Here is a 25230-nt window from a genome sequence, read left to right on the forward strand (position 1 = left end):
ATGCTGACCCATTCATTATCGCCGGCTGCGGTGCCACGGGAGCGAGACAAGATCCCTCTCAGCGACAAGCAGGTTTTACAATCCATCTTGGAGGATTTAGATATTGAGATGGAGCATGAAACAGAAGCTCAGCCATGGAGCTCAGGGAGCAGAGGGCTGTTCAGCCTGGAGAGCTAAGCGTCCATTTTGCACCCTCCTGGTTGTATGTGGGTTGGTGGGGGTGTCTTCCCTCCCAAGCCCAGCAGTATGAGAGAATTTGGAGGTGCTGAGACAAGCCTGGGGAGGGGAGGGTCCTGCAAGCAGGGTTCATTCTTATTCTGCTCAGGGAATACAACTTGACAGAGACGCCTGGCTTGAAAGTTGTCTTGGGAGAGGCCAGTATCACTGAGAAGACAGCTTCTGCAGATCTGCCTTAGGCTAGAGGTGCATGGACACCGCCTGCCCGCAGCAGTCTCCTGGAAGGATTCACTGGAGGGTTTTGCTCTGTGGTCACTGTAGGGCTGGCCCAGGGCTCAGCTCTGTGAAGTGTCTAGGTGGCCATCACAGCCAATGGGTGTGCTTTCCCTCCCTCCCTTTGTCTCCTCCCTCCTCTTTCATTTTCCCTCCTTACTTTCTTCCCTTTCATTTTTCCCTTCTTCCCTTTCCTCCCCTTCTTTGTTATCTTCCTTTCCACCCGTTTTTGTTTTTCTCTTTCCACGTTTCCTCTGCGGAGGGCTTTCCTGGCCACGCGTGGGCACAGGCATGACGGGAGGATTCTCCCTGCACTGGATGACGGAACAGGTGGATGGGGCTCTCTATCTGTCCTGCAGTTGGATTCGGAGATGAGTTTGGCGCAAGCAGGCATCGTGTACCTAACCCTGCACCTGCCCATTGGGTTGCCTAACCAGTGCCCATCCCCTCCCTGACTCTAGCTGTGGGTGCACAGTCGTGGGCGAGGCTCTGTCGATACACCCTGCACGAGACACACAGCAGAGCTGTCCAGATGACAGGCCAGGCCATTTCTGCTCCCATCCTCAGAGATGCTAGAACAGTCCAGAAAAATGCAACGAGGCCCGGAATCGGTGCATGCCCGTGGAAGGCAGCCGCGCTGGGACAAGTGAAGCTGTGCCTGGAATTAGCAGAGCCCTCGATTCACGTCATTAACTTTTACTGCCAGGGTTTGGAACAACTTCCTGCTCCGTTCTCCCATACAGTTCCTAGGTAAAGATGCTCAGCTCCACCGTCCCCTGCACACAGTCCAGACGAGATGCCCCCTGCTCAGGACTCATCACGTGACCTAAGAAGCAAGCAAGCCACCACTTCAGATCCCCAACTCATCCATGCCCATCTCCTTCTGTGCTAGAGAATTTTCCCCAATGGCTGGTTCACGACAGCACACTATGAAGACAAATGGTCACTCTCAAGGGCTGTTTGATAAGCATCCTTCAGACTCCTTGTGCTGTGGCAGGAGGGGCCATCTTTCTTCCTGACACTGTGCAGAGGCTGGACCTGATGGAATGCACATCTGAGGCAATTATCTGCGCAGATGATGACGCAGATATGGATCCAATGAGGCCCAAACAAATGGTTTTGTCCTCCTACCACCTAGAAAACATCTTTCTTTCATCATATTTTTATTAGTGTGGCTAGATGGTACAAAGTAATGGGATTCTAGCCAGACACGAGTAGCTCACGTCTGCAATCCTAACTACTCAGGAGGCTAAGATCTGAAGATGCTGGGCTCAAAGCCAGCCCTGAAAGACAAATCTGGAGACTCTTATCTCTAACCACCAAAAAGCCATAAGTGGAGGTGTGGTTCAAGCAGTAGAGCACTGGCCAAACTCAAACTGGGACAGCACTCTGGCCCTGAATTCAAACTCTAGTACTGGTACCAAAGGGAAAAAAAAAAGGCCAAGAGTTTGGCCTAGTGGTAGAGTGCTTGCTAGGCAAGCACAAAGACCCAGGTTCGATTCCTCAGTACCATGTACAAAGAATTAAAAAAAGCCAGAAGTGGTGCTGAAGCTCAAGTGGTAGAGCTCTAGCCTTGAGAAAGTCCAAGGACAGTGCTCAGGCCCTGAGCTCAAGCCCAGGACTAGCAAAAAAAAAAAAAAAGGTGGCCAAGTTAATGGGGCCTGTCATGGCATTTTCATGATCTCATTCCCCAGAACCCTGTGTTAGCCCCTTGATTTCTAACCAATTCCCTTCTTTCCAAGTCTTAACAATGAATCCACTCAGTGGAATGTTAGGTATCAAGCCTTCTGTCTATGGCTCACTTCAAAAGTTGGAACCATGGTAAGTAAGGCATATACGTTTCACCAAGCCAGTGAAAAATATCAAATGGATTTAAAACTCCCAGTGTTCTCCCCCCCTCTTTCCAGTTCTGGGGCTTAAACTCAGGGCCTGAGCACTGTCCTTGAGCTTTCTCAAGGCTGGAGCTTTACCACTTGAGCCACAGCACCACTTCCAGCTTTTTCTGTGTATGTGGTACCAAGGAATTAAATCCAGGTCTTTGTACATGGTAGGTGAGCGCTTTACCACTAGGCCAAACTCCTGGCTCTGTGTTCTCCATTTCTTGATTAGAGTAAACCAATATTAAAATTACAAACCATCCATTGGTTAGCCTGTGTGATAATGAAAGGACAATATCAGGCCCAAGCCTGCTAGCCCAGCTACCCAGGAGGCTGAGAGTTCTAAGCCAGTGTGGGAATGAACATGCAGGAGGTACTTATGTCCAGCTAACTAGCAAAACAGCAGAGGTAGAGCAATAGCCTCGAGCCATAAACGCTAAGGGACAGCGTGCAGGCTCTGAGTTCGAGCCCCAGTGTCTGCACATATGTGATATAAAATGATAGGAATTTCTAAGCCACAGGTATTTAACCTATTTGAATTTCAAATGCTTGAATATTAACCTACGAGAGTTTTAGGCTAATAAATGAGTAAATAGAAGTGGAAAAGAAAAAGCCAGAAACAACAAAAAAAAACTCACGTAGGATGCTTGTGATCTTACTGGCTTATCGCCATTTGCAGCCTACCCATTCTTACCTATCAGCTAGATTTATACCAGAGCATCATTTAGGGAGATGAGTGGAATAGCCACCTCACCCTTGGAAATAAGGAGTTTTCTACTATGGAACTTCAGTGAAACAGAAAGCTCAGGGACGTGGCAAGAGCGATGTACGTAGTTCAACTACCCATGCAAATCAGCCTTGTGAGATGGAAGACTTGTGGGTGGATTAGCCAGCCAAATGAGGCATTCACCCAAGTGTCAACCACTTCTTGTCTCTCCCTCCCCCCATCCCGGCAAAACCCCCAGCTCTAATGGGGACCCCGGCTCAGTGTATTTACAGTATCTCCAGCATCATCTCCCCCTCCGCGTCTTTTATGAACATGGTGCTTACCTTCGAAAATAAACACAAATGAGATCATTTCACCAGCCCAGAAATCCCAAGAGAAGATACAACGGCACCAGTAGAAAAGACTTGAGGGTTATAAACTGCATATTAAAGTTTTAGAGCTCTGGGAGAGACACAAGAAATAGCAGATGCTATGCCCAACGGGGGAGGGGAAGGCAGATTCTGCACCAAAGCCATAAAACTATACAAGCGATTTAATGGGCAATTATTCTTTGCATTTGTGTGTGGGTTTGAATTTGCATGTGACTGCCAGATGCCCCCGTAAAGGTGTGCCACCAGAAAAGATGGCAGGGCTCTTTGTCTCCATCCTCTCCTGCAAGCTCGGCTGCGTCTTTGTAGTCTGGGGTATTTGTGCTTATTCGGGGGGTGGGGGGCTGAGGTGTTGTACGGGTAATTTATAAGAACTTGCATGCTTGCATAGTTTGGGGGGAGTACATTTGTGCTTTAGATAGCAGGATTGTGGGGTCTGCAAGAGGCTCCCCCCCCACCCCCAGAAAAGTCCCATTCCTTGCCCTGGGTCATGAGTTAAGAGATGGCCTAATAGGTAGACACACACAGCCTTGTGAACATGAGTTTCACAGACAGAGATGGAATAATATCTCCATGAGAAGTCAAGAAGAGTTTGCTTCTGTTTCCAAAATGAATCTCCAATAAAGTCTATCAGATTGGTTAATACCATAGGGTTTACCCTATGATTTGGTCAGTCTCTTAAATGGCACTAAATAGAAAATTTAATATGATAGGGAATATTTTAAGTTCTGGGTCAGAAGAGAAAGGAAAAGGCTTTCTTTTCTTTCTTTTTTTAATCTAGTAATTATAGGGTTTGGCAGGGGAAGAAAAGGAGAGGGAGCTTTTCATTCTTTCATTTACAAAGAGAACAGCCACTTAATTTGCAGAATCTCTGGTTCTCAGATTCACTTATATTAATTCTCAAAACACATTTGGGATCAACTCTTGTTCATGATAAAAAAAATGTGTGTTGATATTAAATAACTGCTGTTTAGGAGTGAATAAATCTACGTTTTGGACAAACATTTCCTTATAGGACATGCTCATTTGAAATGCATTGAATAGGAAAACAAAAATTTCTAATTAATGTACAAGTCTAATCACTACTCTCCACATGGAAGAGTAATTTTTCACTGTTCATTTCCTTGGTTTAATCTCAAAACTGACATAACAGAGACGCCACGTCCTATAAATCTCCGCTCGTTTGTTTCTTTTAATATATTCATATTCCATTTGCACTGCAGCTGCTTGGTGCTGGAGCTGGGTACCACATGCAAAAGAGTCGATAAAAATAGTGTACAAGGCGAGATGCTTTTCTTCCGGCCATGCGTGCCACTTCCTTGGAGAAAAGACAATAAAATAGCCTCATGGATGGTCCCTCGGCCTGCTGTTTGGTGGGTGATTAGTGATTAATTACCTTGCAGCAAATTGACATGGCACGAGGAAATTGACACATCCCTGATTAATTAACTTTTTATGGGCGGCAGTGACTCACAAAACACTGCGCACCATAATTGAATCTCTTTACATAAAGTCATGGTACAAAAGTTTTAGTCAAATCCGAATTAGCCAGAAGTTGCTAGGCTGTTACTGGTCTGATTACGGTGTGCCGAGAGAATTGGCAAGGATTTGGACCTGGAGAGAAATGCACTTTCTTTTTTGTTTAAGCAGGGGGTGGACCGGGGGAGGTGGCAGGGAGGAAGGGAAGACAACTGCCAAGGTAAATTCTGTTGATCTGAGTACTGTACTTCAGCTAGGCTTTGGGAATAAGGCTGAGAGATGAGACGTCATGGTTTTCTCCAGTCTCCTTAGATGGCTGTCTCTTGGTTGTCTTTTGAACCATCTATTAAAAGTTTCAGTAGATTCATTTCTGTAGCTAGTGGGAATCTCAGTTGTGACGTCATCTCATTCTGGGGCTTTATTTCCTCGTGTTTCTTTCCATTACCTGCTTTCCCACCCCCTCAGCCCCTCTGTCACCATCAGTGCCCTGTTGCTAGATTTCTCCCTGCACCAACCTTCTTCTTGTCACCACCTCACTGCACGTCCCTGTTCAGCGGTCATGCTACAGCCTTCCTCTCTGGTTCTTCTTATAGCTTTGGAACCAGAGAGGCAGGCTGCAGCTACATGAGCCTAGAGCCTGTAGTTTAATCTATCCTCAAACTTACCTTGAGAGAGCATCTTTCTACGCTTTTCTCCTGACCTAGCTTCCCTCCTCTGGCCTTCCACTCTGTCTTTCCCATCTGCATACTATCTCCCAAAGAGCCAGCAGACCTGGCCTCCCATGCCCCCAGGCTGGGTTAATTGTCAGGAGAAGATGGTGATCAAGGCAACATCTCAGAGCTCTCAACCTGTTCTTTGTGAGGGGTGGGCAGGCAGGTCAGGGAAGGAGAGGTGACATTTCTTCGGTTTTCTCTTGAGGCTCTGAGGTCCTGCCCTGATGATGCTCTCTTATGGGAAGGCAGGCTGCTTCCCTTTCCAGCTGGGGTTCCTCCTCCACACCTGGATGCAAGCCAGGGGCATCTGGTGCCGTCCTCAAAGTGGGCAGTGTGGGCTCCACGAGCCCAGCGCTGGTGGCCAGGGCGACACTGGCAGGCTGCTCGTGAAACCATAGCCAGGAGTCGACTGGAAAATTACTGGGTGCCTGATGTGATTGATTTCCCCTGGGAAGTCTGTGTGTGGGAGATTGGGATGAGATGCTTGTGTGGACGTTTGGGACAATTTGAAGGGAGACAGGCTGATGACCTTGGGACACTGTCGTTTTGTCACGTGATCAACTGATTAATATTATGCTCAACTTTGATTGTGAGTTTGATGGACACCTCTTGCTTGGATTGAAATGAGACAGCAAGAGAATTTAGAAAAAGTGTAGAAAACTACACTCGTTTCACATACAGGAATGTTCTCCAGGAAGCAAGAGCAGTGTTCCCCCAAGAGCATAAAGGCTTCCTAAGTTAAAAAACCAAATACAAGAAAACTAGGCAGACATGCCCGGCAGAGTATGCCCAGAAGCCTAGCACTGAGAAGGCTGAAGCAGGAAGATTCTCTATTTGAGGCTAGCTTAGGCTACATATTACATACTATGTTTTTGTTTCTAATGCTGAATGAGGACAACAGTGTTGATTCCTTTGGGTGGGGTGGGAAGGGTGGTCTTGGGGCTTGAACTCAGGGCCTGGGTACTATCCCTGAAGTTTCATTTGGTTTCTTTTTGCTCAGAGCTAGCGCTCTACCAGTGAAGCCACAGCTCCACTTCTGGCTTTCTGGTATCTAATTGGAGATAAAAGTCTAATAGACTTTTCTGTCCAGGTTGGTTTTGAACCATGATGATCCTCAGATCTCAGCCTCCTGAGTAGCCAGGATGACAAACGTGAGCCACTAGCCACCTGGCTCTGGTTTTAACTAACTGCCCCACGGCTCCCTCAGCTGTGACCATCTCTCCTTGTCCACATTACACGTAACTGGCTGACTCCAGTGGTGCGAGGTGAACGCTAAGATATGCACTCACGCGCTCTCCCACGCAGAAGCAGCATTTGTGATGTGTCTGCACACAAATAGTGACAACATACCTTCAGGCAAAAAAAATGTTTTGGGGTAACATTTCATTCAGCTAAAAAGAGCATGAATCTCAATCTTGGAGTGTTTAACTTTGGCAGGACTGAAAAAACCATTTACAAAAGAGCTCTGTTGTTTGAAAGAGCTCTGAAAACACAGGGAGCTCTGCAATGCTGATATCTATTTTAATTTACATGGAGCAGTTTGCCCTGATCTATTAGTTGGACAAAAATCTGTACCACCACTATAAACTTGGTTGTTTTTCTTTTTCCTCTTTTCAGGCAGCCACAGGCATAAAGAAAGAAAAGGAACCAAATAATTTATATAATTACTTTATCAAGTGCATATACCCAGTGAAGGTTCAATTGCTAAATCATTCATGATCTAGCTAACAGCTGGCTGAAATAGCAAGCTGGGTGAACTGTCTCTCTAGAAAGGAAATGCAGCAAATGAGAGAAATTAGCTTCCTGATGCTGGGTTGAATTTCCCAGGGTTCCATGGGGCTGTTGCCATTCTAGAATGGTTGGTGGGGGGCCGGTGCCTCCTCGGGTAGGGACATGACACAAAGGTTTTATTCATTTTACTATCAGGATGGTCTGTTGGTATTGGGGCCATCTGCTTCAGAATAACACAATTTAATACTTAAAGAAAACAAACCACCAGAATCCTTATCCACTGATCAAAACCCAAAGCACACGGGTAAGACAGGCAGGGATTGGATGTGACATGCCTGAGGTCCCCTTATGAGAGATGGAAGAAGGAAGTCTTTTGGGAATGTCTTAAGGGGTCTAGGCACTGATTAGCATAAACATTGCAAGTTAGATTTCTTTGGTGCCCTTTCAGAAACCACCAGAGCAAAGCGCAGTGCTGCTGTAGCTCACGCCTGCCGTCCTGAGTGCTCAGGAGACTGAGATCTGAGAACTGAGGCTGGAAGCCAGCCTGGGCAGACAAGTTCGTGAGACACTTATCTCCAGTTTAAAAAAAAAATAAAGCTGAAAGTGAAGCTGTGGCTCAAGCAGTAGAATGCCAGCTTGGGGCAAAAGAAGGTAAGGGGCAGCATCCAGGCCCTGAGGTGAAGCCCCAGCACGGGAGCTTGTGCATATAGAAGGGTGCCTTTTTCTTTATTGTTCTTCCTTCCATTTTGAATACACAGTAGTTTGGGGAAAGCAAATGAACTGAAGATGAAAATAAGCTTCTCAAACTACCGAAGGATTTCTCTCTGGCCCCTATTGGGGCCAAAGAAGAAGGTGGCCATTGTAAAGGACTAAATGCAGGGCTGGTAGCAGTCCACTGCCCTCTTAAGAAAACGTGAGCATTCCACAGCACTTTCTGTCAATGCTATTACAGGGCCTGAGTTCCCAGGGAATTCCCGCCGAACAACTGCCTGGCTCCTTCTCAGAAGCATCACATCTCCGCCTCGCTCTCTGGCTGTGTGTGCACCGAGTCCCAGGATGGCAGAGTTTATTGTTTTAATATCTGTCTCAAACAAAGCAAACACATCCTCGAGTGACTCCTTATCTGTCATATATATTTCTGTGACAGAAATATCAAGACAAATAAGATGTTTGAGGGCATACCACGGGATGGTAGTTTTTGCAACTGGAAGAGTGTGTCTGTGTGTGTGTATGTATGAGATACAGAACCAAGACCTCCATCTCAAACATGATGGGAACTGCTATTCTGCATTGAATTGAATGACTAGATAGTGCCAAGAGAAACAGACAGTGGGGCTTGGGAGAAGTTTCTTTGCAGATACTTATTCCCCTCTAAAGGACTTTAAAGGGACGGGGTACAACTAGCTGTTATTTCCTGCAGAAGAACAGAAAAGGCACTAGTGAAGTGGGCTATGATTATGACTCAAAGCGACCACACGTAGATGAAGAAGTTGGGAGGTAGAAACACAAAGGTGGCATCTTGGTGGAAAGCATTCCTGTCACAGCCAGTGAAACCAACTTAAAACTTGATTGGTAATAAATGAGAGATATAATGGGAGGTGGATAGACTCAAACTATGTATATGCATATATATTTCATATTCATGTTATATAGGTCTTATATTTGTCTCATATTAGTTTCATATATGTGAAACTCAGTGAAATCCATCATTGACATAAATTTTGTTCTATGTATATATGAAAAATATATCTGAATATGTGTGAAATCCATCATTTCACAAACTGTTACATTATAAAAATATGTACCTATTATATATATATGGAAATGTCACAGTAAAATCCATTGTTAACATAAACTATCATGTATGTATATATGAAAAAAATACATGAAAAATATGCATGCATATGAAATCTCATCATTTCACAAACTTTTTTTTTCCTTTCAGTCATGGGGCCTGAACTCAGGGCCTAGGCACTCTCCTTGAGCGTTTATGTTCAAGGCTAGCGCGCTCTACCACTTTGAGCCACAGCATCACTTCTGGTTTGATCCCCATTGATTAATTAGAGAGTCTCATGGACTTTCCTGCCCAGGCTGACTTTGAATCCTCAGAGCTCAGCCGCCTGAGGAAGTAGGGTAATAGGAGGGAGCCATTGCAGCCCAGCTGCACTTACGTGTATATATGTATATATATAATGTATCATATATAACATAAAATCATTTCATAAATTCCTATGCACTGGCACAAAAGTTGGGAAATATAGCGTATGTGGAAAATGTGATGCAGGTATGCAGTAAGTGATGAGTAAATCAGCCATATGCAAGGCCACAGGAAGCCAAGGCAGAAAAACGCTGTAAAAGGGGATGAGGGTGGACTGGGGGAGAAGGGGCACGAGGGTTGGCCAGAGCACTGTGCCCAGCTCTTGTTCACTGAGCCACGTGGCCACGTGCCAAGAATGTGGCACCAGGCAGAGCCACTCATGTGAAGATGACGGTGGAGTGAGGCATTTCCAGCTCTCTTCCCAATCAAAGGAGGGCCAAAGCGATGGGAGGAAGGAATGACTTCCAAGGACATGACCACCGTGACACTGTCCTGGAGATGGGGACAGGCGGCTGCAGGGTCTGGCTTGCTGACTCATTATTTCTTTTCTTTTGCTTTTCTTAGGTCCAAGACTGGGATTTGAACCTGGTACCTGTCTCTTTCGTTCCTTGGCTAGCATTCTATCAACTGGGCCAGGCCTCTAGTCCCTGGTTCTCTGGAAGGATCTATTTCTGAAGAATTTTTTTGTTGTTACAGCCAGGATTGTTGGAGGGACAAGGAAGAAAAAAAAGGCCATGAGATCTTGGGTAAGTAAATGGGGAGATTTAAAAAAAAAATCATTTCATCCCAAGAAATAGGTCTTTTCTATCAGGATAAAACTGCCACATGTAATTTTTCATTGTATGAGGAAAACTAAGGCTTGGGTTACTGTGTCTAGGGTTAAATTTTTGTCTTTTTTGGTAATTAAAAAAAATATCTTTTTACCACAAAAGAGTTACCATTTAACAAAGCAGTTATGAATGTAATATATCTTGATCCATGCCACCTCTTTCAACGTTCGCACCCCTGCATCTTCCTTGAGTGTGTCCCTGGTGGAGGGTATTATTTTATGTATATGTAGCAACCTGACACCATTTGTTTTATAATGTGACAAAAGGAGTAAGATGAAGAGGTTACCCACAATTCACATTCAGAGGTCCCCTGGGTCGGATTCCTCAGTACCATACAGACAGAAAAGCCAAAGTGGTACCGTGGCTCAAGTGGTAGAGCATTAGCCTTGAGAAAGTTCAAGGGCAATGCCCGCACCCTGAGTTCAAGGCCCATGACTGGAAAACACAAAAACAGATCACAGTCAGCTACTCATGTGCAGGTAGTTCTAGGCAAGGTGGCAAGAGATCACATGACTGCTAAAGCTGACACTGGCCTTGTAAAGATAAATTCCGGCCACGCCCTGCCCACATAGAGCAGAGAGGTGAGAGGCCCACATAGAGCAGAGAGGGAGGTGAAAGCAGCCGTCCTGCCCAGTCCTGTCCAGTCGAGAAGCATTGGACAGCTGCTCCTGATTTCTGGGGAGCGCTTTCTGCCCTGCCAGCCAGTGCTAGGATCCAGCTGTGCAGCTCTGTGTACACTTTGGGGTGTGAATTAGAGGCATGCTACAAGGGAGCCAGGGTGAACCCAGACATGGTTAAAAAATCACCTCCTCATTTCAACTATGAGTTAAATATGGTCAATCAGGAACTTGCAGCATTGGCGGGAACCCTAGATTAAAACGGACATCCTAAAACTTCACGTTTTTATCCTTCTTTACCCCTAGTTTTGGTATTGGCACTCGGCGTCCTGAACCACTTAGGTCACAGACCTATCCATTGATGCCTGGGCTTTGAGCCTCCTACTAAAGGTTCTCACATAGCTGAGGTGGCAGGTGTGTACTCCTGGGTGATATGAGGGTTTTGAGGGTCTTCTAAGCAGACTGGCCTCAAACTGAGCCTCTTTTTGGTGAGTACGAATATAGACAGAAGCCATCAAACCCAGCCAACACATCATGTTTTCATGTTGAATGCAATTTTCTTTTAAAGTGACAACCATAGCAGGAAAAAGCTTACATAAAGACACGTTGGGCTGAGTTATACTGGATTCTGAATCTCCAAAGGGGGAGTGTGAGAGTGTGTTTGTGAGTGAGAAAGAGGGAGACAGGACGAGAGAGGGAGAGAGAAGAACAACAGCCTCCATAATCCTGTGGCCTGTCTGTACATTTCCTATGAGCTGAGCTTAGTATACTGCCATTTTCTGTATTGGGCAGAGATAACATGAAGCTGGGAATTCATTTAAGGCCTTTAATTACAGAAACCAGTGCAAGTTCTATTAATTGCTTAAAAGTAGAACAGAGCATGTTTTGATGGAAGCATAGTTCTGCCACTTAAGTCATGCTTTATGAATTCCATGCAATTAGAGCCATAAAACCTGCAATCGATGTATCAATTAACACTAGGGCCTACCACTTGACCTTGAGCTTCAGAGAAGGGAATGGATGAAGACAAGCTGGCTGTGCGTTTTGACGTTTTGGTTCTGAGCATTTGCCGATCACGTCTGCTTTACGGTGATGGGGTAGGGCCAGGAATTTCTGAGGTAAGTAACGTTTATGGTCCTTCATCTTCAGGACCCGAGACCACGAGGGTCTAATGCTCTGCTGTGGGTTCCATGCATCCACAGGCACACCAGTGTGTGTTAATGAGCATAGATAATGACACCAAAATGTTTGCTTCGAGGTGTCTTTTTAACCCTTCCCCTCAAATGGTGGCCCTCCACCAAGGTGTTTGCTGTGGGCTTAAACTGTCGCCCCGAATCTTTGGGAGGCTGGTGGTCTTTGGAGATAGGATTTGAGAGGTGACTAGAGTTGCAAGAGGGATTAGGGAGCACCAGCATTCTGTCTTCCAGGGGAGGACGAAGGAAGAAACCAGGATAGGAACAAGCTAAGAGGAGCCCTCACCTGGACTCCTGGAGTCCTGTCCCCAGAACAGCGCAGGGCTCAAACATGTTTTGTGACAGTGTGAGCAGACCCACGGAGGGCTATCAGAACTTGTTCCTCTTGCGGTTTTTTTGTTTGCTTTTCCTTAACTCTGTGATACTTAGAATGAGTGACATGAAAGTACATGTATTTCTTAACTGTAAAACGTGACATTTGAAATAGGATGTAAAAAATCAGCTTTAATAACAAAAGAGAAAATATACATATTATTTGCTGACAGTTAAAATGGATAATGGCGTGTCGTGTAAGCCAAAGGCAGGTTGCCAGAATAGGAAATATATTTTTAATATCTTATGTTTTTTCTAGGTTCTTGCTGCTCCACACCCTTAGCCGAGGATGAGCGAAACTCAGGACTTTCAGGACACTTCTTTCTGCTTCTCTTGGAAGAGGTAATTGTCCCCATGACAACTGAAAAGAAGCTACTCAGTTGTGGTGGAGGGGCCTGTTGGGGCATGGATGGGGGACGAGACACACACGGGGGTTGTTGGGAGATGAGAGGAGAAGGAACTTGAGTTTGGAGAGGATGCTCAGCCATCCCCTCTTCAGACAACACCAGGAACCTGTCCAGCCAGCAAGGCTTCCTGAGAAATGTTTCAACGCAGTGAGAAGCAACGCTCACCGCAATGAAAGTGTGTGGCAAGTGCTTTCTCGGTGTGTTCTTTCCTCTGGAAAAATTTAAATACCTCCCCCCATCATGGGAGGTCCACGTGTGTCCTCCTTGAGTCCTCATGGGGAAGATATGGGTTAGTTCTAGGAAGCCACATGGGTGGTGTGGGGTAATGATTCCACTCCTGGGTGTCTGTCTGTGAGTGCGCGTGTGTGTCGATGCCCGTTCCCCTGACTACCTGGGCACTTGTTAACGTTTCCAATTTAAACCTGTTCACGATTGCGAGACAACAAAACAAAGCTGATGATTCTTTGCTTCTAAGAATGTTTGTGTCTCTTGTCCTAAATGGAATCGCCCTGCTACGTGGACCCGGAAGTGGATGTTTGAAGTAGAATGGGAGTCACGATTTCCTTTGGCGGAGGTATGATTCGTTTCTTACTCCCCAGCTCTGCCCCGGGAGGGAGCTGATACTGTAGAAACCAGGCACAAATGGTGGGGCCCTACCATTTCTGCTAAGCTTCTCTGACAAGGGGTCACGTGGGCACTCCACAAGCCTTGTTCACGAGTATTACTAGCAAGCAGTGGTGGGTTTGAAAAACGTAGCCACCTGCTTGGGTTCCTGGTGTGTTGCCCTAAGTTTGTCCAGAAGTAGGCCCGGTGCATTCTTTTTTCTGAGCCTGGTTTGATGAGGATGTGCAAGTGGATGTGCAGATAGGATCTGAACTAGGGTTTAAAACTAGTTTGGAAAGGTGAAAGCGATGTGGAATATTTGTTCACATCAGATCCGAAGGGAAATTTTTTCCTCTTGATTCTTGAATGTCTTTGGTCATATTAGAATCATGTAATGGGGATCAACTTGTATGACATATTTGTATACACTTGGATGCCACCCAACATATTTACTTGAGAGTCTGTAAATAAGAGCCAAGTTGCAAAAGTGTAATATATACATATATATTACAATATATATATATATATAATGTAAATGTTTTCCCAGGAAGACAACTCTCAGGTGCAATGAGAATGGGATGCATCCCTAGATTAAAACGGACATCCTAAAACTTCACTGATTTTCTAGAGGAAAAGCACCAGTAACCTTCCAAATTCAAAGCCGAGGCACTGGGCCTGAACCCACAGGACGAACCATGGAGGAAAGGGAAGAGAGGTAACAGGAGAGTCAGAGAAGGAAGAGTTTGGCCTAGTGGTAGAGTGCTTGCCTAGCATGCATGAAGACCTGGGTTTGATTCCTCAGTAACCATATTTAGAAAACATGGCGCTGTGGCTCAAGTGGCAGAGTGCTAGCCCTAGGCAAAAAAAGGGAAGACAGACAGGTGAGGAAAGGAAATAGGGAGAAGAGCCAGAGAGGAAAAAGACAGGAGGGAGAGAGAGAGGAGGAGAGAAGGGAAGGGAAGAGTGTGGCCTGGTGGTAGAGTGCTTGCCTAGCATGCACGAAGACCCGGGTTCGATTCCTCAGCACCACATACATAGAAAAGGCCAGACATGGTGCTGTGGCTGAGAGGTAGGCGAGAAAAAAAGAGAGGAGACATAGGAGGGAAGAAAGGGTGAGAAGAGTGGTAAGAAAGAGAAATAGAGGAGCAGAGGTGGGGGAGGAAAAAGACAGGATGATAATATAGAAGAGTCAGAGCCGAGAGAGAGAAACCGAAGAGTGGTAACACAGAGAAGAGAAAAAATATAGAGAGCGGTGGGGAGAGGAAAATGGGAAGAGAGGCATGGAGAGAGAAAGAGCCAGAGGTGGTGAAAGAGAAAAGACACCTTGCAAGGAAGACAGAGGAGTGGGGGGAGAGATTATAGAGTGGGTGAGGAGAGAAAAGAGGGAAGAAAGAGAAAAAGATAGTTTGGAGACAAAGAGGAGAAATAGAAAAGGGCGAGTTTAAAGAGGGGATCTAGAGAAGGTGAGAAGAAAGGGTGAGTATATAAAGGGAGAAAGACAGAGCCTGAGAGGTGGTGAGGCCGAGATACAGGAGAGTTGGAGAGAAACAGAAAAGAAAGGAAGGGGGGTGAAGAAAGAAGGATGACGTAAAAGAAGGGAAGGGGAGTGGAGGAAGACACAGGTAAGAGAGGGAGAGAAGAGCACACAGACCTGATAAAATGGGAGTTCTTTCACCTGTAGGTCAGATGAAGCTGTGAACACGAGTACAGCTTTATAATACTTTTTTCTCTGAGTTTAATCTGGAAAACCAATATTGCTACTTAAGATTTTCAATAAAATTCAATAATAAAATTCACACTGTAGTCCATTCATTTTTGTTTTACAACCCTTACACAACACTCCTTATAAATTGTCCTCTGGTTTTACTTTACCAAGAACTGCTTAGCACATACTCCCAACATTACAATAGCTGGATGATTGTGTTCACGTCTACAAGGAAAACTTGAAATATCAATGTCATATGATCATATCGAACCCTATTACCAGACATCCTGTCTGTAACCAGACATCCTGCAGGACTGTGACATGCATTCACAAAGCTCCTGGCTCCTCTATAGCTGCATAGGACAGGGAAGCAGAGAATCATCTGTACCAGAGTTCTAGACAATACCAACAGGTAAAGACAAAACTCAAGTATATAACCACATGCATGATTCTCCTTCACAAACAAATACTGTGGCTGGGAGTCTGGCCTAGTGGTAGAGTGCTTGCCTAGCATGCATAAAGACCCAGATTCAATTCCTTGATACCACATCCATAGAAAAACGCCGGAGATGGTGCTGTGGCTCAAGTGGCAGAATGCTAGCCTTGAGCCAGCTCAAGGAAAGCACTCAGGTCCTGAGTTTAAGCCCTAGGACTGGCACAAAAAAATATTGGAAAGGGAAAAAGGAAGGACAAGTAAACAGAATGTCTAGACTTAGAATGGAATACACCGAGAAAGGCAGCCACACGCTGGTGGATTAAAATCACATGTACCATCTCCGGGCTGGGGGACCGTGGGTGAATTGCTCATCTCTCAGAGCCCTCTGCCACCACAGCTGTAAAACAAGCGTGACAGTACCTACCTGGCACAGGCGTGGCGAGCCACAGCGAGGCTGAGGATGTGACATGCGCGGAAGCTTCAGGAGGCAGGTGCACGCACATTCCCAGGGCCCCGAGGGGACCCTGTATGTATCCAGACATCCAGAAAGAACCACTAATTGCCTACAGTGTTAGGTTTTGGCTTCTCATACACAGCAAAGGAAAATATAAAACGTTTCCTATTTAACCAGTGCCAGAGCTTCTGTGGATGATGAAACACTGCCTGGCAGACTCCACTGCCTGTCCAGACTTCAGGACACCATGGGGTTGGCTTGGCTGCCATCGTGATTCTGCTTTCCGGGGCAGCTCTGGTTTGGCTCAGCCTCACCCGTGGGGGTTGGGTTTGCAGGACTGTGTGCATTATTCACTCTGTCACCTCCGAAACCCACCCTGCACCTCTCCGAGGCTCACTTTTGAACCCTGCCCCTGGAGGCTAGCTGTGGACACCCCACAGGACTACACGTATGGAGCTTCGGCTGTGACTGGGAGACGCCCTGGTGTGGAGAGAGCTGGGCAGACAGACCTTTAATTCTCCCATCTGCCCTGGGAACGCAGGCCAGTTTCCATCTGTCCAGGCCAACATCTGCCTTTAAAACTTGCTGGGTCTATTTACACACAGACTGAAGTGACTAAAGTGCCCTTTACAAAACCCAATGTCTCTCCCGGCTCCCTCTGTGTCCAGTACTTCTCATTACAGCTACCCACCAAGGAGAGTAAGCCCTGCAGAGGAACCAGGGGCCCAGCAGCCGTGGCCTGGGCCCTTCTCTCGGGAAGCCCCTCTGGGGGAGGGTATTGGCGGGTGCCACCACAATCGCTCGCAGGCTTAAAGTACGTTCAGAAGGGTGTGCAGAGTGGAATCAGACGGTAAGCAAGGCGTTCTAGCTTCCCACCTTCTCTTGGCATTCTGCCCTCCCTTCCCCTCTCCTCCCTCCCGCCCCCACCCCAGCGAGTGGGGAGGTTCTGATGCAGATGGGGGTACAGGCAGAGGTATTGAGGCAACAGGTTGAAAGGACATGCTTGTAGGAAAGTCCACCTTCCAGCGAGCCATGGGGGGGGGCTGGGAGGGGGGCAGGGGACGAAGGGAGGAGCAGAGACTGAACATGGCGGAGAAGGAAGGCGATGGGCTGAGATCAAGGCACAAAAACAGAAAGGGAGCCAGGGCCGCGGGCTTACTTGCGGAAGTGTATACAAGTGAACTGGGGGTACTGTACATGGAAGATCCCTCCTGGTTGGCCTGGCACAACAGAACCGTGCCTGCGAGGACAGAAAGAGAGAGAGAGAGAGGAGAGAAGAGAGAGATGGTATCCGGTTTGGGAACAGGTATGCTACATCTCCCAGACCACCGCCATGCACACGAGAAGAGGCAGAGAAATGGAAACAGCCATATCCCACAGCGTGAGACAGAGACACCCCGCACCCCTCTTTTGCTTGAGCCCAAGGAACTCAATGCAAATCCACCCTGGACACCCACTGCCCGCTTCCCCCAAGTGCACATGGACTTTTCACGTGGGATCAGTGGGTCCAGTTTCAGAGCAGCAATGGAAGGAACCAGACACCAAAAGACCCAGACAGTAAGACTGACTCCCAGCAAGCCTTGGCAGTGTGATCTCGACAAAGTCACTGTACCTCTCCGTGCTCCAGTGTTTCTCACCTGGACACAGGGTCCACTATACCTACCTCTGACAGATGTGGCCACAGCCACACCTGGCACGTAGTAATCGCTCAATAAATCACTAAAGTTGTACAGATGTACATGGTGGTAGGTTTAGAGAGAGCGCTCCCCACACCCTCAGGCCTTTGTCTTCACACCCGGCATCAGTTAGCCCTGGACTGCGTGGCTCATGGGGGATGGTGGACACCCCCTTTCCCCCTTCCCCTCCGCAGTTTCTGATCTCTTCCCTGCCTGCTGCAGAGCAACAGCCTCCATTTATTTTGGAATTCCACCATTATCACTGCAGTGACAAGGACTCACAGGCAAAAGAAGCCTACCTGCTAAGCTCTCCCCAGAGGAGAGCACGCCCTGGGGAACGGTCCTGCCCTCCTTCCAGATCTGTCCCAGGGTCAAGACCCAGGTTAAAACTCTCCCCCAGAGACCCGGCTTACCCTCACCTGAATTCCACCCTCCTCTGGGTCCTGACAGAGACATCACGCGGGAGGGGCACTGGAAAGTTCTTCCTCCAATCTATCCACCTCTCCTCGTTCCCTGTGCTGCTCTAGATTTTGTTTCCAGTCAAAACAAAGACCCGATGAGAACAGAATCTTCCCCCCATAGCCCCGCCAAACACCTCCGTCCACTTCTCCACCGGGAGGAGGGGGGTTGCCACCTGTGTGCCCCTCCCTGCCCCGCAGCTACTCCTACCGGTTAAGAGAGACGTGGTCCTCTGGCACGTGAGAGGGGGAGGCAGGAGGCTGGAGTGCAAAGGCCAGCCAAAGCTACAGCAGGAGACCCTGCCATGACCAACACACAAAGCCACACCATAGAGGAGACTCTGTGCTGGTCTCCAAATCACACTCAACCTTTGCTAAGCCAGTGGTTCTCGGTTCTTCTTTCTACAATCTTCTGGAAATTGCACACAGTGGGGTTCCGCTGGCCCTCAGGGAGCATTCTGGGATTTGACACAGCTGTGGCAATGAAAAGCAAAAGGGAGTCCAGTCCTTCCGTCTCTCCCACTGTCCAGCCGGCCGGCGCGAACACAGGCTGCAGCGATCTCAAGTACCCCTCATACCCGCACGGGCCTGCCGGTGGCGGTGTTCAGTGCTAGCCATCTGAGGGAAACTGACCCCTGGGGCCTGTGGAGAGTGGCAGGCTGACCCTGGCAAGCCTGGACGAACGCGACACCTTATGCACTCTACTTTTCAAATGAGTGTCTGGATTTCAAAAGGGAAATCATCTAATGATAGCAAAGCGAAAAAATCCACTTTGTACAGCTCAAACACGGGGGTCTATTTTCAATATCCTTCATTACACCTACAAAGCGAAACGTTGGCAACCCCTGCCTCTGACTCCTCTGTGGCAGTGGATCCTGAAGGTCTGGATGGAAATAACCTCTTAGAATGCTCTCTTTGTATTGTCAAAGAGGGCGGGGGGTGGGGGGGAAGAAAAACCAAACTTTACATAGTGCTTTTGACCTTGGTGGAACAAACTCTACAACTGCCACAAGACTTGGTTTTTATCCTCTAATTTAATTTGCACGCTGCCTGTTCTCTGGGTGTTGTGTGATCTTTGCTTTAAAAAGCAGCTTTTGAATTCAACAGCAACAAAGCAGCAGAGGAAAACCCCCAGTAATCTCCATGCACTGCAGGCAGGAGCAGATAATGGGTATTTGTTTTCAAAAAGGATGCAGAATAGTCAATAGTGTAGCGGTGGCAGTAATGCTCATAAAAAACTGTTTATAGGCTCATTCCAGGACCCTCCCAACACGGCATCGACACAGCCCCCAGTGAGTTCCTGAGCGGAACCATGCGTCTTGCTCCCATCTCTCAGAGACCAGGTGCCTTCATCTCTGTGGACCCTGCCTGCCACCCTGACTCTTCTCGCAGCATCTATGTCCTTGCATATGAAACCCCTTGGAAGTTGGTGGCTCACACTTGTCGTCCTAACTACTCAAGAGGCTGAGATCTGAGGATCTCTGCTCAAAACCAGTCTGGGCAAGAGAGTCCATGAGACTCTTCTCTCCAATTAACCACGAGGAGAAAAAAAACCCCAGGAAACCCAGGAAATGGGGCTGTGGCTCACAGTGGTACCACACTAGCAAAAGAGCTCAGGGATAGCATCCAGGCCCGAGTTCAAGCCCCACAACGGACCACAAAAACAAGTCAGTCCGTCCTTGGAAGCAAAGGGCGGCAAAAGGGTCAGTTTAACCCATCCATGTGTAGCCAAGATAGCCTTGACAACGTCAGTGTCGTCTTTCCCTGGTTCTCCACATAGCTCCTGGGAAGTCTTGTGATTTGATCAGAGGTCTTGGTGTTAGACTAAACCAGCGGAGGGCCTTCTTGCTATTACATGGGCTCACACACTTTGACTTTAAACGTTAGCTTTCACCTGTCTCTCTTTGCACCGTTGAAAATGACCTCCTCTCTTCCCACTCTGAAGGAGTGAATTAATGATTCTTCTAAGATTTTTTTTTAAAAAAATAACATTCTTTAGGAAGTTATCATACAGCCTAAAAATATATAATTCTACTTTCATATAATTCCACTTTCCAGAATCTTCCAGAGGCAGCGACAGACCCCGTCCTCTCCCATACACACTCACACACACACTTTCATCCACAGCACCGAGAAAAATACCTGACCCTGGGTGGAATTCACCCACGCAGTTGAATTGTAACTGTTTTCCTTTTAAAGTAACTACTTTTGAATTTTCTTTGCCTCAGCAAGGGTGCTATCTTCCAACCCAGCTTTCTCCAAGGGGCCTTCTCGTGCAGGCATCTGCACGCCTTTCACACAGGGAAGGTCTAAGACACTCATTTGCTCTTTCTTCTCTCCTGGAGCTCTTTAAGATCTCAAATCCGCTGCCGGGCCCTGTAGTGAGCATCTCAGAGGTGCAAGACAGACCAAAGCCAGCCAAGGAAGATCCGAGCTGGCTTAGACCCAGCAGCTGAGCAAGAGAAAGCCCTGAAGGCTGACACATTCGCTGAGCAACCAAATACTTCACTAGGGTTAAGGTGACCTCTGAGGGACAAAGAGAAACCTAGAAGTTAAAGGGGAAAAAAAGGCATCTCTAACTTTCACTCTGCCATCCCGCAGGTAATGAACCTGGACTCAGACTGACTTCCTTCCCCCCTGGAAACTCTAGTCTGTTTATTTCCCTGCTCTTCCCTCTTCCTCTTCTAACATCAGGCACAGCTTCCTCCCACAGACACTTCTAACTCGCAGAGATCTGGAACAACGCTATATCCTTCTTTCCTTTCAAAAGCTTTATTATCCAAGAGGCAAATCATTCTCTGGGCAAAGCAAATCACTGAGTCCCTAAACCATTATTCACTGTGTCAATGGCTCAGTTCTTCTATTGTAGAGGGTTTTGTTTTTGAAAGCTTTAAAAAAGAATTAAAACAGAAGCAGGGCGGGGCATAATGGTAGCTGCCTGAACCCCACCCCTTGTGAGTTAGAGATGGGAGGATACTAGCCTGAGGCTCAGGAAAGTGAGAGATCTTATCTGAAAAACAAAGGAAGAGCAAAAGGACTGTGAGAGTATCTTAAGCTGTAGAGCACTTGCTTGTTTATCAAGTACTAGGTCTTGAACTCAATCCCCAGTATTCTGAAAATAATAATAAAGGAGGAAAATGATCAGGGAAGTAAGACTAAGCTATGAGCCAGTGAAAAACAGTTTGCTGAAACTGAAATCTATCTGCAAACTCCTTTAAAAAAAAAAAAAAGCAACCATACTTCAGGAAAAGTTGGGGGGGATGGACCCCCCCAGTTCTCATTATCACCTGCATCCTGAGACCCCTGGACCCACTCCAGACCTCCTGATTCTGCAGGTCTGGGTGGGGCTGAACACCTGGACCTGCTCTGAGAAAGGCCATAGAGGAACCCCGTCCCCCATTCCCCACATCTCCTGGCTATGAAGTCCAGCCTCCCATAGTCCATCAGCGCTGAGGAATCCCTGCAAACAAGACTTCCAGGCTGGCACCTTCTTGGCTATTTTCTAGTCAGGAAATTGGGGAGCCCTGGGGGCAGAGGCACCTGGTGGAGCTCAAGGGCTCAATCGCAAGCTTTCTGCAGACCCAGAAGAGAAATCACAGTCTGAGCACAGCTGCTCCAGCAATTGACGTGCATCAGCTCCGGGCTCCCGTGGTCTCTATCAGTTTGCACACAGTGAGTGGACTCTGGCCTTGCCTTTATAGCACTATCAACAAAAGCAGTCATTCATTCATTCGTTCATTCATTCATTCATTCCTAGCGCTAGCAACTCTGCCCAGTTCTGGAAGTAGTACAAAAGCATGAGTTGCACAATCCCGGAGGCTGCTCTGGGTGTCCTGTCCTAAGGAAGACAGCTCACATCTCCACCCTCTGTTTCGGATGCAGCTGCATCCTCTGAAAATTCAGACGGCCATCCCCTGAGAGACATTCCAAGGCAAGAGGTAAGGTAAGGCCGCCATGCAGAATGTCCTGTGTCCTGTGAAGAAGAGACGTGACACAGACTGGCCCAGAGACGATCACTCATGCCAGTTATCTACAAACCGGGGAGAAAGGCCTGGGAATATCCGATCTTGTCCACATCTCTTGGACTATTATTATTCTCCAGGTATCTGAGAAGACACATTTTTCTATTCCAGAAAACACTTAGACTGTGATACAGTGTTCTGCTAGCCAGTATGTGCTTGCACATGTACACGCGCGCATACACACACACACACACGTCCCCACCAAGGACCATACAAGGTCTAGAGGGCCAAGTTTATCCACCAGAGCCCAGAGGGGCGGGAGCTACTTTCCTGCCTCTCATCTTTGAATTCATCAGACGAACATGGCGAGGATCCGTGTAGGAATGCGTCCCTAGCTGATCCTGAGTGCTTGCTTTGATGGCCGTCGGAATGCTGCACTTTTCTGCAGAGCTACGCAAGAGCTGATTTCAGTACAAGGATAGTTCTGTTTGGGCACAGATGTTGCATGGAAACATTCATTTAATTCTTATAAACCAAATCATGTGTTAATTGTAGTATATTTCCATATTTAAAGGGGCCCTGAAGTGAATCTGTCATGTAAATAATTCACTTTTGTAAGTTGATTTTCATAATTCTTAAGAAATATATCGTGTCTTGTTTTATAGTTGCTCTGTGTGTGTGTGTGTGTGTGTGTGTGTGTGTGTGTGTGTGTGTGTGTGTATTTTCCCTGTCTCTGCTTCTTATTTTGACAGAGTTTTAGGCTGTATGGAACTGCAAGGACTGTTCCAAGAGTCTCTGTACAACTTAATCTCCTTTGTGACTTGCTGTTTAAAAAATTTAATGACGTATCCTTATTTCCCTACACCCAAATTTAAAAATGCTATCAGATAATACACAGAACCATAATAACAGTTTTCATACTGGATATCTTGAGAAAAGGCCCCGCAATATACTCCGCCTTCAACTGGAACCTGCTCTTGACAATCGAATCACCAGGGATTTGGGATGGAGAGGCAGAAGGAGCAAGGGTTCAAAGGCACCTTGGGCTGCACAGTGATGTCTTACCCTCATCTCCACCCCTCACTTCTTTAAAACTGGGGGAGCAAATTGCAAGGTAGCCTGAAGTTTCACTTGCCCAGAAACAAAATGCTAACCCAACAGACCCTGGGCTGGGAATTCCTGGCGGATACTGGGAGTTGAGTGGCTGGAAATGGAAATGCCAGTGTATCTTTGAGCCGGGCGGGTGAGGACCACGCTCGGCCCCACAGGGCATTCTGGGTAAACACCAGAAGCCAATCAATCCATGCTGCATTTTAACCACCAGCCAGCCAGCCTCCCATTTGCCCCGCCCACCTGCTCCAGAAGACAGGCTAGTAACCTCTGCTGCAGGGGGAGAGGGGGAGGGGAAAGGAGGGAGGGGGAGGGGGAGGGAAGAACTTGTGCACTGGATATCTCTGAGGAGCTGAGGTGTGGGATTCCTTGGGAACTGCTTCCTCTAAGCCTTTCTTGTCAGGTTCAGTTGGAAATCCTGGCCTCCCTCACCCCATACACACTGGGAAAGGCAGAAACTATAGCTCAACACTGAATCTCTCCAAAAGTCAGGGGATGAAGTTACTGAAACCTCAAATGTGCACACTCGTGCACGTGAGTGCGCACACACACACACACACACACACACACACACACACACACACACACACGCTATGTGCTGACAGCCAAATAGAATGCGTCCGCCAGCAAACATTATCCTCAGAAATGATAGAGCGCGAATACAGGGTTCAGTCTTTCACACATGTACATCAAACATACATTAGAAACACAGAAATAAATCCATCTCCCCTCCGCTCCAGAGAAAAATCTCAGTGATATTTCAGATGCTCATGACTTAAGATGATAAGGGCTTACTACAATGATAAGTGTATGTCAATTAACCTTCATGTCAGATTTGAATATGTATTCCATTAACTAATTTAATCTCTCCTCCCTGCCTTCAAAAAAAAAAACCCAGGCACGGGTTTTATTCTTTTAATAATCCTTGTTTAGTTTTTATAATGGTATACAGTTTAATGAAAAACTCATTAGAATGTTGCATAGAGAGTATAATTAATTCTGGCTCGTTTTTCGATGTGACTGGCTAATGCAGATATGGAATTGCATTCTCTACTGGCTTTATTAATTTTTTATAAACTAATATTTCTACTGTAATGGGCTGTAGCAGCTCCGTGCAAGTTCTATGAATATACTGTCATCAGAGGAAGAGAATCCTAAGTAAGCTTCTATTATATGATAGTTTTTTCTTCAATCCTACATCTTCAAAAAAAAGGATGAGGATGATTTTGTTTTACACTTGGAGGGTAAATATCTACATAATTAATACCCAGGGTATTAAGTAGTATTCTGGACAATTTGTCTCTATTTACACAACAACTTAATTGGTTGGGCAAATAATAGTAGCTATAAATTTTGGAAGCAGAATTATCCGCAGAGCTGCCGAGTTTGTAATTGAAAGGCAAATACAAGCTAAAACATTTTGAAAGAATCCAATCAACTCATGTTTGAAATCTCCAGAAATTTACTTCCTCAGGAAGAGACTTGAAGCAAATAGGAAACAGGTTGTATAGTAACTTTGGTCAAGCACTAGTTTGTCATCAAGAATTATAGTTGGAAGCCGGGGGTTGGCGGCTCATACCTGTAAGTCCCAGATACTCAGGAGGCTGAGACTTGAGGGCTGCAGTTCAAAGCCAACCCAAGCAGCAACGTCCATGAGACTCAAACTACTCAAAAAACTGGAAGTCGGGTGGTGGCTTAAGTGGTAGAGCCTTGAGTAAGAAAGATTATGACAGTGCTCAGGCCCTGAGTTTAAGCCCCAAGACCAGCACCAATAAACAAAACAACAAGCAAACAAACAAAAAACCCACAAAATGGGCTGGGATGGAATAAAATATCTGATCAGACAGCTGTAAGGAGGAGAAAGCAGAAGCAAAATGAATTGGAACCCAAACTGGAGGCTAAGGTAAACAGATGCATGAGATAAACTCTTCCAAGTGGAACATTTGCAAGCTGAAAATCCTTTG

General features: G+C 46.7%; 1 protein-coding gene and 1 long non-coding RNA gene across 21 annotated transcripts in view; one reads left to right on the top strand and one right to left on the bottom strand.

Annotated features, from left to right (window-relative positions):
- LOC150042212 (uncharacterized) overlaps nt 1-12791 on the top strand; it is a 31586-nt gene extending 18795 nt beyond the window's left edge. The window contains exons 2-4 of one of the 2 annotated variants that reach the window (XR_016533627.1): nt 10008-10031; nt 10140-10189; nt 12715-12791. This is a non-coding gene — a long non-coding RNA (uncharacterized LOC150042212). Of the gene's footprint in view, nt 1-10007; nt 10190-12714 lie in introns of both variants that reach the window. The other variant, XR_016533626.1, reaches the window with a different exon arrangement.
- Nucleotides 1-25230, bottom strand: part of Rbfox1 (RNA binding fox-1 homolog 1) — an 825209-nt gene that overhangs the window by 46325 nt on the left and 753654 nt on the right. For 14 of the 19 annotated variants that reach the window (XM_090324586.1, XM_090324598.1, XM_090324597.1 and 11 more), the window contains one exon: nt 17220-17300. The exons of the other annotated variants lie outside the window; for them this stretch is intronic. In XM_090324586.1, coding sequence (XP_090180712.1) covers nt 17220-17300 — 81 coding nt within the window. The remainder of the gene's footprint in view (nt 1-17219; nt 17301-25230) is intronic. 19 annotated transcript variants of the gene reach the window in all.

The sequence above is a fragment of the Megascapheus bottae genome, chromosome 36, assembly GCF_031878675.1.
Source record: "Megascapheus bottae isolate mThoBot1 chromosome 36, mThoBot2.hap1, whole genome shotgun sequence".
NCBI lineage: Eukaryota > Metazoa > Chordata > Mammalia > Rodentia > Geomyidae > Megascapheus > Megascapheus bottae.